General features: G+C 38.0%; 1 protein-coding gene across 4 annotated transcripts in view; it reads left to right on the top strand.

The window, feature by feature from the left end:
* The window catches only part of PAQR3 (progestin and adipoQ receptor family member 3), a 19,192-nt gene extending 11,175 nt beyond the window's left edge, over positions 1–8,017 (top strand). For 3 of the 4 annotated variants that reach the window (XM_069092843.1, XM_069092819.1, XM_069092836.1), the window contains 3 exons: positions 421–618; positions 4,807–4,897; positions 5,258–8,017. In XM_069092843.1, coding sequence (XP_068948944.1) covers positions 421–618; positions 4,807–4,897; positions 5,258–5,400 — 432 coding nt within the window. In that variant the 3' untranslated portion in view covers positions 5,401–8,017. Of the gene's footprint in view, positions 1–420; positions 619–4,806; positions 4,910–5,257 lie in introns of all 4 variants that reach the window. The other variant, XM_069092828.1, reaches the window with a different exon arrangement.
* Positions 8,018–12,480: the final 4,463 nt, after the last annotated feature.

The following is a 12,480-nucleotide window of genomic DNA, read 5'->3' as shown; positions in this document are numbered from 1 at the left end:
CCAATTTGTAGTTTTCTAACCCATTATGTGGCCCACAAGGCTCCTTATTTATGATTTAGTGGCCCATATTTCTATTTGAGTTTGATACCACTGCTTTAGGTAAGGAAGACATGATATCTCAAAGAAGGGAAATGTATACAAGAATGAGAAAGATCTCATAGTACTAACAAAAAAGGGCAATTGAAAAGACATCCACAATAACCTACATGCCTGCTTCTCATCTCTAACACGGTTTGTTATGTGTGTATATATATAAGAAATGTATCATTTTAGTTTATCTTTCCAAGAATTCAAAAGCTAATAAGGAACAGCTTTTGATGTGAAAAAAGGGAACTAAATAATTTGGATTTATAATGCAGAAGCTCCAATCTCCTTGTAATTAATTAACAAAAGTGCATTTATTTTTCCTTCCCCTTCTAGTACTGGCGTCAGGTCTATCTGATTATGGTGCTTGCTATGATCCTCACCGTCTTCTTTGCTCAGATTCACCCCAATTACCTCACGCAACAGTGGCACAGACTCCGTTCCATTATCTTTTGTTCAGTGTCTGGGTATGGAGTGATTCCCACTATTCACTGGGTCTGGCTCAATGGAGGTGTCGGTGCGCCCATTGTACAGGTATGTTGTTTGTGGCCACAGCCTTTTTCATTCTGTTCTCCTGCTGTATTTCACCCAGTGATAGAAAACCAGCAAGGACACTGCCATCATCTGACTATACATTTACAATTGCAGATCAGCAGTGTCACTTTGTGAATTTGACTGGCCGTAATTATTTTTATTAAACATTTAAAAACCTAACAAAGACGGGATAAAGATTGACTGTAATTATGAATAAGAGATGATCAATCAGTGAGCAGGAAAAAGGAAACCAAAATGTGAACAGACATTTTTGCTATTATAAACTCTTAACTGTATTTTGGGGAGGCAGGATAACAAGGTTAAACATATTGACTGGTTTTTTTTTTTGTTTTTGTTTTTGTTTTTTTTGCTTTTTGGAGTGGGGAATGCAGGGCAATTGGGGTTAAGTGTCTTGCCCAAGGTCACATGGATAGTAAGTGTTGTGTCTGAGTCTGGATTTGAACTCAGGTCCTCCTGACTCCACGGCCGGTTCTTTATTCCCTGCGCCCCCTAGCTGGCCCAAATGAACGAGCAGGACATGGACAAGAGGCACATAGGATGGGTTATGATCTACATAGTTGAAGAGTTTCCTGGTGGATGTCATAGATCCATTTTGTTGTTAGGCTTCTTCATATCCTGGAAACCATCATCCATAAAAATGGTTACTGAGGATTCTGACAAAAGGCCTTTTTATTCCCCATCACTTTTTGCCATATTTTGCTAATCCTAGAGAAAAAGGATGAGAATATACATAACTACAGGTCAGCTTCTTCATACTCTTACTTTGGTCTATACAAACTTAATTTCAGAAACAGTTCAACTGAATTGCTTTGTCTATCAATGACACTAAACATCTGTTAGGGTCGTTTAGCAAGCTTGGGGGCCAGTCAGTCAGCACGTATTGAGCACCTCCTGTGCGCCTGACGCTAGGCTAGAGCTGGTGGGAAGATTCCGTTCACCTTTCCACCTAGGACTGCAGAGAGAACTGTCATGTTCTCCACTTAAACTCTGAGAGGGCAACAGGACCACTATATATAATGGACTCATTAAGTTAGGATGGAGATAATTACAGCTACCAAGTAGTTTTACCATGGACTTCAGAATAGAGTAGAATTATCCCACACTAGTAGGCCACGCTGATGCCACAGTGTTCAGGAGTATCGGACACTCACACTGCCATTCTTCATTATGGCCCAAATGTATATTTCATTACAATAAAAGTTAAGTGTGTGTCATTAGACTGTAATTGTAGTAAATCAATATCTAAATGAAATAGAAGGTACTATTGTGTTTCCCCGATAATAAGACCTATCCCGAAAATAAGCCCTCCCCTTACTGTGTAAGATTCCTCTAAAATAAGCCCTCCCCTGAAAATAAGCCCTCTGGTGTTTTTCTGTCCAAAAAATTAATAAGACAGTGTCTTATTATTGGGGAAACACGGTAGTTTAGAAAGTACATTCTTTATAAACAACCCTGAAAAGTAGACAATACAGATATTTTTATCCTCTATAGGTACAGACTGAGGCCCTTGAGAGATTGACAGAGTAGTCATCAAAATTAGTACATTGTGATTATTAAACAAAACAATATGAGGAAAGAAAACATAAGACTTTTCCGCAGTAGGAGAAACTATGCCCAACAGAAAACTAAGAAGGAGATAAAAGTTTTATGAAGCAGAGAAAAAAATACTAAGTAAAAATTTTGAAACCAGATGATGGGGAGGAAAATGGATGTGACAGAAGGCATTCCCATGGTCAAGAAGAGAGCTGGTACTTGGGAGAAAACGGAATAGACTCAAGAACAGCATTTATTTGGATGTCAAGCAGACTTTGCTGCTCCCAGGCAGTAACGTCTGGAATGGGACACAGAATTGAGTTCTTGTGATCCTAGATGGAGAGCTGTGGGGGCCTCAGGCCGCTGGGCCCAGCCCCTTCTTTTCACAGGTTAGGACACTTCAGGGCTGTGACATGCCCAGAACTATGTAGGTGGTGATCAGGAGAGGTGAGGCTTAAGTCTGGGGTCTTGACTCCAGAGCCAGAGCTCTCTCCATTCCCATGCTGCCTTGACTCCGAGTTAATGAAATAGGAATAGTATCGTTTGGTGAGAAAGGACCAGAGGAGCCAGATGCACTGTGTGCCGTGTGCATGCTGCTAAGGGCACACAGAGGCGCCCTATCTTCAAGAAGCTAAAATTCTGATGTGAGAGATTGACGGGCTGGTAGCCAGGAAAGATGATTTGATTCGGAAAGTTAGAGGAACGGTGAATAGATGGACAAACCCTTTCCAGCAGCAGTGGCGTCATTGACTTGATTGTGGTGCCAGAAGGGTGGGCAGGGTACGAGTGCGTTGGCAGCGAAGATGGCGGGGGAATGAAGTGAGGCCCTCCTAGCCTGATAGAGTGGGCTGTGTGTGAGCCATTAGTCAGAACCTCAGCAGGGGGAAGAGTGTAGAGCAGACAGCACAAGCACTGCCAGAGCTATGATCAATCATTGCATTAATACTAAGTCTTTCACAGCTGTCCTTTACAACTGTAGCTTGTTCTCATTTTGCTCATTTCACTTTGCATCGATTCATACAAGTCTTTCCAGTCTTCTCCGAATCCAAACCTATCATTTTCCACAGTGCAGTACTATCCTTTTGCATTCATATGTAATGATTTATTCAGCCATTTCCTGTTATTGGTTATATACCTTTTTTTTTTCCTTTTGGAGGGGGGAAGGCAGGGCAATTGGGGATAAGTGACTTGTCCAAGGTCACACAGCTAGTGTTAAGTGTCTGAGGCTGGATTTTAACTCAGGTCCTTTTGAACCCGGGGCCGGTGCTCTACTCACTGCACCACCTAGCTGTCCCCACACCGTTTTTAGTTCTTTGCTATGAACAATCTTCCAAAATGGCCCCTTTCCATTTCTGAATATCTCTCATTTGGAATTTTTTTCATTACCTCAAGTCAAAATCTGACCCTCCATGTTTTCTACCCATAATTTCTAATCTGGAGCCAAGCAGAATAAACCAGATTTCTCTGTCCTGTAATAGCTCGAAATACCTACCTCTCCCTTAGATCTTCTCTTCTCCAAGTTAAGCATCCCCTGTTCCTGTTCTTTTAATATAGTTCCACACTTATTGATGTCCTTTTATGAAAGGTTCCCCAGAACATTCTGTTCTCTGCATATTCCCTTTTTTCTCACATATGTCGAGTTTATGGCAACCAAGAGTGTTAACCAATGTGTATACTATCTTGTGTCCTCACTATGGCAGGGCATTGTGGGCCTGCCCCCTCCCCCGCCCTAGTTACTTCTGGACACTGTTTACTATTCACTTACAGTTCTGTCCAGGATGGGCTTTTTAGCCATCATATCACCCACTGATTCATGTGTAGCTTTTATTTTGCTTAAACACCAGTTGTTTTTCAGATGAAATGTTATGTAGAATGGATATAGAAAAGAAGGTACCATGTGAGTAACTGGCTCTAAACTATTAAGATGAAATATAACTGCTATAAATAAATGTAAAAGTCATTGTGTATTTATGTCAGGAGGGGGTACAAATAATCAAATACCCATGTGCTGCTTTAAACTAGACAGGATCTAGAAATTGATATAAAAAAAGATACACATCTTTTTCACAATGTTTCACCATAAACTTAATCAATAGTGTGGTACAGTTGTCCCCCCAAAAAAATAAATTAAAAATTTCACATGCCCCCTCCCTAAATGAATATATCCTTAGGTTACATGAATAGACCATTTGATCAAGGGAATTTTGTGTTGAATTCTGTATTGTTTAGACCATATTGGAGTACTGCATGGGCACCAGAGATTTCGAGGGACTTTGGCTAGGATTGGGGGGCTGATCCCCAGAAGGGTGATTGTTAGGAATGTCCAACAATGGAAGAGGCCTCAGAAGTGATCAACTTTGCACCTTTTGTGAATATTGTAGCAGTTGGTACATCTGGTTCTGCTAGATGGCCTCCAGAGGTCCTTCCGACTTGAGATTCTATGAGCAGGTCCCTTCCATTCTAGTCACATACCTGCTATGGAATTGGGTTCTCTTAGAGCTGAGCTAGTCCCAGGATTGACCTGGGCCTTTCCCCTGTGTGTAGTCCTGCAGTGCTTTGTGCTTCCAGGGAGCATCGTGGCTCTCACTGAAGCCTGCGTTTCTTTTACCATGATTTATGTGCTTTCGTTGGCAGGAGTTTGCACCCCGTGTAATCGTGATGTATGTGATTGCTCTTGTGGCGTTCCTATTCTACATTTCCAAAGTTCCAGAAAGATACTTCCCAGGTATGTAGCCATGTAAGTAAGAGTATCAGAGCTGCTTCATTTGAAAATCCTGTTTCAGAACTGTTTATGTTTATCAGAGCCTGAGAACAAATTCTCCCTGTGCTCCCAAGAGATAACTTTTGTTGCACGAGTCCTTTACCTTTTATAGTTTAAAACAAGAAGCCACGACTAAAGTTAAATTTTCCTTGCTCAGATTAGTCATATATCTCCCTTCAAGAAATCTTGAGACTTAGTATGTAGGTCTGTTAAAGTGGTTGAGCCTGGTGGTCTGTCCCTGCAAAGCCAGAGGTAAAAAGCAACATCCATACCAGCATCTTGAATCTGTAATTGTGTATTTTTTTCTTCTCTTTATCCTTATAGGACAGTTAAACTACCTCGGGTCCAGCCACCAAATATGGCACATCCTTGCAGTGGTCATGTTGTATTGGTGGCATCAGTCAACAGTGACTGTCATGCGGTACAGACACAGCAGGCCTTGTCCTGACTATATTGCACATTTGTGAATGCAGGTGTGGCAACCTGGGAGAGTCAAATGTCAGGCAGTATTAGATATGAAACTGTATATTCTTTACTGCTAATGTTCTGCTTTTCCCTTGTTATCTTAAGGTGTATATCTCATGATTAATATTTTATGAAAGTTTTAAAAAATATGCTCAGGGGGATTTATAGTTGCCTAATAAATCATTTATTGGGCTTCACAACTTAATTCTGCTCTATGTATTCATCTTCTCACATAATGCCAACTTAGCACCAACAAAGAATGTTAATAAACCAATCTAAATTGTTGAAAATGAGGTTATTTTATTTACTAACTTTATTTCTCTAGGAAAGATACAACATTACTGGAGGATGGCATCTGTGATTACAGAATTATTCTTGCAATCACCCCTATCGTTTATAAACGAAGATAAAAAATCAAGTTTAAGTGCCTGATCAAGGCAATAATAGCCTGAGTTTAACAAGTTAAATACTAGAGTAGTGGACTTGAATAATCATTTTGATTTGACATAGGTTTGCAATAAGGTCCTTTTTTTTAAACTTTAAAAATACTGATTTATCAAATGGTTATGTTGTAGAAGATTTCAGAAGAACATTGTCCCTTTGGGGTTTTAGGGTTCCTCAGAATAAGCTTTCTTGTTACCTCCTATGAATTTTATCCCCTAAACTTGATTTTAGACAAGCTTGGAATATATAAGGCAGTGATTAACTGTGTGATCATTCTCATTGGAAATTGATGTGATTTAGCCGTGAGACTGTTTTTATTATCAGATCGGTCACAATAGCTCATTTCATCTGTTTCTCCAAACCTTGAACATTAATACAAAGAAAGGGCCCCAGAATTCCCCAGAGCTGGAGTTATGCTAAACATTCACACATGTAATCCTTTTCCTAGAAATTAAAGATCAAAATTCTTGATGAAAGATCCCGGCTTCATAGGAATATTGCCAAGGATTCATTTTGAAATCACCCATTCATTAGCTTTGGAGAAAAAGCAGTGATTCTCAGAAAACCCCAGAGAGTCCTTGTGGGTTATATCTATTGATACTTATAGTAGAAATTAAAATATCTTAATATTATTATAATAGTTTTGATCTCGTGGATACCCTAAAGTTTCCAGGAACTCCAGTCACACTTTGAAAACCACTGGAGTACAGTAATGCAATTATCCAGTTTGAGGAGTTGCAGTTTTCATATCTGAGTCCCTTAATGTTAGCATTGTGATTATACTACAATATTGGCTAGAAATAGCCAATATTTGGAGTCTCAGAATTCAAAATTGGAATTATTTCCATTTATGAATGTACTTAGACATGCAATCTCAGTGTTCTGTCAAACAGAAAATTTTTGTGGAAAATTTTTGGATTCTCTTGTTCTAACACATAAGATAGATTTAAGAAGAGGGCTATGGTGTTTAAATGTAATGCTACAAAAGTTAAATTAAAAACTCATTGTTAAGTTGAACAAACTTTTAAAAAATAAACTATAGTTCATGAGTTAATAGCATATTTGAAGAAAATTAGAATTGCTTGGCTTTCCTAAGGAATGTGGAATGATAACACATTCAGATTATACATCTGGTATGACCTTTAGAATGCTAATTTTGCCTTCTTTTATCCATCTAGAAAATGGAAATGTTAACTTTTCTCCCCCAGCTTTTGAGATACTCAAGTGCAATATATAGGTAATAAGTTTCTGGTGGCACTCCCACTTTGAAAATAGCTATATAATAGTTACCCCATGCCTTTAGAAATAACAAAATATTGGCCGTATCTCCTCTCAAGCATCTCTTATTGGCTCATTGTAACATTTTGCCTTCAAACAATCACATATTTTGCCTTCTTGGGCAAAGGAAAAAGGATCTGTGCTATGCCACGATAGTTACAGGTAACTTCATCTGCGTCTGTAACCTGATTATTGTCAAATCTCCTCAGCATAGTTCTTTGAAACATTATTTGACAAGTTTGATACTTACACAGTGCTGTTGAGTAAGATTTTTTTTAATGGACTATACTAGTCTTGGGGAGAATTATACAAGAAACATCTCCACACTTTTAAAGCCTTTATTCTTGTAAATTTTGTACTACTTGTAAATTTTAATGTGCTATATATATATTTATTGTTCGGGTGTTAATGAATGTAGGTTGCAAACAACTCTAAGCACTTCAGTTTGTCAGTATGATTGACCACTACTTGTGTGAACTGCACACTGGCATTTTTAGAAGTCTTATTAGTTCATGTTAAATGACTACTTACACCTTGCCTCCCAAATTTGAGCCTTTTTAAATGTCCATCTGTTCATTTTATTTTACCAACTTGTCAGTAAAACAAGTTTAAAAGCACACTGATATTCCAGTTACTAATAAAACTTGAGTTCTACCAGGACCAGAAGCTGCTTTAAAACTGTAGACTAAAAAATTTTAAGTTCAGAGCCATTTTGAATATTGTATAGTAATTTATGGGTTCATAGTCAACTAGCTTTAGTAACACAAGTATTCTGTATAAAGTCAAGCCATTAGCAACAAGTAGCAAAGAAGTTATTGTCACTTTGTGTTTATGCAATTTACAGTGGGCTGCATGGAAAAATATGTATTCTGTAAATAAACTGGATTTATTAAAACATTTAGAAGCGGTTTTTTTTAATTGCTTTTAAATTTAAATTTTTTTAATCTGAGTTAGAAGGAGCCAAAATTTAATCCCCACACTCAAAGCATGGGTGGGCCCATTTTACATATCTGCAGTAAGTCATCTGATACAGCTGCACTAAATACATCCAGTGAGACCAAAACGCCTTTCCCACTGAGGAATTCATTCTAGTTTGGGCTAGCTCACTGAGAAGGAACCTCACTCAAATGTGAAGCTAAAATAGGGTTTCCTGTCAGTTACGCAGATCCATACCTATTGGTTCTGCCCTGCTTCCCCACAGGACAGCCTCTTGTGGTTCCAACCCAAAACTGAGACCTCCCCCTTTACCATGAGTTCTGACCACAGCATTGCAATCACCTCTCCTTTCCCTCCATTTGTGTGAATGTGGCCCCATACACATACCCTCAGCTTCCTGTCTGCCACCTAACACTTCCAGCTCATCATGAACCTATGGGCCACCCAAACTTCCCATTTCTTCACTGTCCTTAAATGTTTGTTTTTTAACTCAACTATGGGATGTACTACTTATTCCTATTAAATTTCATTTTATTAGCCTACAGTTGTAAAAGAGAATTGGCCCTACAGCCAGGAAAATGGGGGTTCAAGTCCTGCCTCTAACTAGCTGTGTACTTTAAGTTGTAAAAGGACTTTCCTTATCTTGTGTTGCCTGTACCAGCTTATGATGCTGGCCTATCAAGCTTTTTAAAAATTAAGATTTTCTCATTTAATATATTTCATCCCTGTAACTTTTTATTATCCTCAAATCTAAAAGATTTTCATATAAGTCAGTGGTTCTCAAACTTTTGGTCTCAGGGATCCCTTTCACACGCTCTTAAAAATTGAGGACCTCAAAATTTGAGCTTTTGTTTATGTGGGTTAAACTGATTGATATTTGCCATATTAAGAAATCAGAACATCTTCGTTTCATTTTGAAAATAATTTTGACCTCACAGACCCCATAAAAGGGGGATAAATCAGAGACCCCCCCCCCAAAAGGTCCTGGACATGCTAGGTCATTGATAAAAAATTTTTTTAAAAGTTAAAAATAGGCTAATACCAAAACCATCATACCCCCAAAACAGAGCTAACCAAATCAATCCAGTCTGTTAACCAGATATGAACCTGTCTATCCAGTCTACAAGGATGCCAGAAGAGATCTTAACTATCTTGCTAAAATTCAATACCCAATGATTTACCAGCTCTTCTGATCTGGTCAGTAACCTTGCCTAAACTTTACTAGTTATTCCTTAAGTAACATGGAGGTCTAATTAAATCTAAGAACTAGTACAAGAAAAAATAATTGCTTCTGCCCCAAGACCCTCATTCTGAATAAAAGTGCCCTTCGTGAGTGACCAATATGAGAATCACTTGTGGTGTGAATATAAAGTTTCAGGATTTAACACACAACCAGCACACCAAACTAGCAGATAGATACCTTACCTTTAATATAAATAAAATTCTGGCATGGTCAACAGGTCTTGGTTAAATTCTGGTCAACTGTTCTATGACATGGTTTACCGGTTTTCAGAGAAATGGGAAACTATGAAAAGCTAAAAAATATACAGAACACTGTTTAATCTTTCATTCAAAAGTCACTTCAAGAACTTGTGCTTCATCGTCATTATGAACATCCATTATAACAATACTAGCAAAGCACAGAAGAATGTCCTGGAACTGTCAGAAAATCCAACTTTGTCATTTTAATTCCTCAAAGTTTACATTAGAAAACACTAGTCACTGGTTGTATAGAATACAGAATCCAATTGAAATTTATTGCATTAAAAGGAAATAGAATATTAGTCATCAAGTATGATAAATACAATTAGAAAATAATTTTTAAATTTTCAAATAAAATGAAAGACATGTTGGCAAGCAATTAAGACAGCATGTAGCAATTTTTTTTTCTATTTAGTGCTTAGAGAAAACTAACTGATCGTGAACTTTAGTTATTTCCCAGTTGTATTTGATAATTAAAGCCACTTTGGCATGTATGTTTTGTAATAATCACAAGTAGTGTACAGAGAGAAATACTGTAAAGATGGTGGACTACTGGGCCTTACTGTCTGCCCTGTGATTGCCATTATGCCCTCTAGGCCCACTGTTGTCGCCATCTGACCTGCCACTGCCCCCGTGGACCACTGGGCCTTTCTGCCTCGTTGCTTAAACTTCCTGAATGGGCTATCTTGTCTCATTAGAATGTGAGCTCCCAAGAGCATGGCCCAGCTTGCTTTCCCTAGGGCTTGGCACATAGTGAAAACACTGAATAAATGCTTTTCCATTCCATATACACCTATCAATTCTGTCTAGATGTCAAAATTGTTAGTAGTACACAAAAAAAAAAATCTGGAATTTCAAGTTTAAGAACAACAAAAAAGGACACGAAATTAAAGAAAGTGCACTTAAAGCAGGTGGCCAGCAATTTTAAAATAGCTTTTAAACAATTTACTATTTGATGGCATTTCAATCACAGAAACAATTCAGTAATATAAACACATTTATTTTTTCTTTCAAAAGGAGCACTGTTTAAAACAAAACAAAAAGACATACCTAACATTAGCCTTTGCATTTGCATCCTGCTTTTGAATATAGTGGCTTTTGTTCGCTCCCTAGGAACTGATTCTCTCCTAGTCATATGAAAATGATTGTTGTTGCAATGACATTTTTAAAAATTCACATTAACTCAACAGTAGTAAAATGTGACAGGTGCATGCATGTGTGTATATATTTATAAATAAAACGAGTATAAAAATTTTCAGATAAACAATATCAGCTACATTCTCACAGTAAACACGTCATCTCATTCTCACAGTAGATGTGTCATTTCACTGTCTGGATCTGATTAACAGTGAAAAAAGTACTTCCAAAAAGGGTGGTTTCACAGACACACACACAATTTGTGGGGAAATGAAAAGGTCACCTACCGTGGTGTATATCCATTATACACTCAAAATCCAAACTCCCTCAGAGCTAGGAATTTCTGCTCACAAAACAGATTAATCCAAGGGATTCTGGTACCATTGTCCCTCTGTGATACCCAGTGCCAATGGGCACTAATACTTAATATCTTAGAAAAGTCAGCAGAGAGGCTGATACTCAAGGCCTAATGAACATTAAAATAAAAGAACAGGCTCTTTAAAATTCTCTATTGAAGGATGACAATCACCTAATTATCGCTGCTAAATGGGACATGACTAAATACTGCATCCACCTGTTTTCCCCAGATATGGTCACACATTTTATACATATATATATACACACATACATACACATAAAGTTGAGGGGAGGGGGGAAGGAGGAGGAGAGGAAGAAAGCTGCAATATTTCTGTATTGATGTCTTTTTTTCCCTGATGATCAATAATGCTACTCAATAAAAATTTTGATCATTCCCAATATCTACATCTTTTTCCTTACCTGAATGCACAACCAACGAACAACTGAGCAAATATAATCTCTTTCATTGTATCGAGTTACTTCAATAAAATAATTTTAGCATGAAAATAGTTTTGGGAGCAAGGTCAAGATCTGTTATTAGGGACCTCTCAGTGAGGAAACTCCTACCGAAGCAATGGACTGTTCTTCAGCCTTAGGGAACTGCCTGAAGGCACTAACAAGTTCAGGTCCTTGTCTCCACTGCCATAAGCCAGTATGTGACAAGCAGAACCTGAATCCAGTGCTTCTTCACTCCAAGACAGGCTTTCTATCCACTGTGCTAGGCTGCTTTTATGGTGAATGGGGCAGAAACATTAAAATAGTCAAGTAGGTAAATGGATCAGTTTTTTAAAAATAACCATTAACAAGCAACTTATATTAAAGCTATTAACTTTGACCAGTGAATTGTCAGTTTAAAAGAGACAGTATTTTGTATCCCTCAATATTGCTAAAATGCCTTAGAATTTGTTGTTAAGACTATTTTCTTAATCATTAAAGGGATACAAGAGGGCAAAGAGGAGAAAGACTAAGAAAAAATAAATTTTCTCAAGTTTCTTGCAATAACCAAGTTTGGACTAACTCAAGAACCTGTGATTTTATCTGTGGAAACTCCAAGTGGGAACTTCCTCCTTGAATTGAAAGAGAATTGCCAAGTACCTCATATGTTATTTGTGGAGCTGTGCATAGTGAGACAATCTGCGCTTAGGCCCTTTTCTGAGGGACAGATAACAAGAATATGAAGAGAGAAAACAGTGGCCCATCTGTCCTTGGAAAATGGCTAATGGCTCAACACCAAGGGAACTTGCCATATCTCTGGAGGTAAGCTGACCCTGAGTGGTAGGCCAGATTTTATTTAGGAGTTTCCTTCCTAAAAGCCCTTGCTTGGGTTACTCTACATTGAATAACTATTATCAAAAAAAAGTGTTAACAGTGCTAACTACAAGACCTTTCAAAGTAGTGATCACTTATACAACATGGCAACCCTAAGAGGCCTTCAGTACCTCCATGAA

Source organism: Petaurus breviceps, unplaced genomic scaffold (assembly GCF_028583685.1).
Source record: "Petaurus breviceps papuanus isolate PSGF00001 unplaced genomic scaffold, PetGlider_PUasm1.0 126, whole genome shotgun sequence".
NCBI lineage: Eukaryota > Metazoa > Chordata > Mammalia > Diprotodontia > Petauridae > Petaurus > Petaurus breviceps.
The sequence above is the reverse complement of the archived record's forward strand: the minus strand, read 5'-3'. Positions and strand labels throughout refer to the sequence as shown.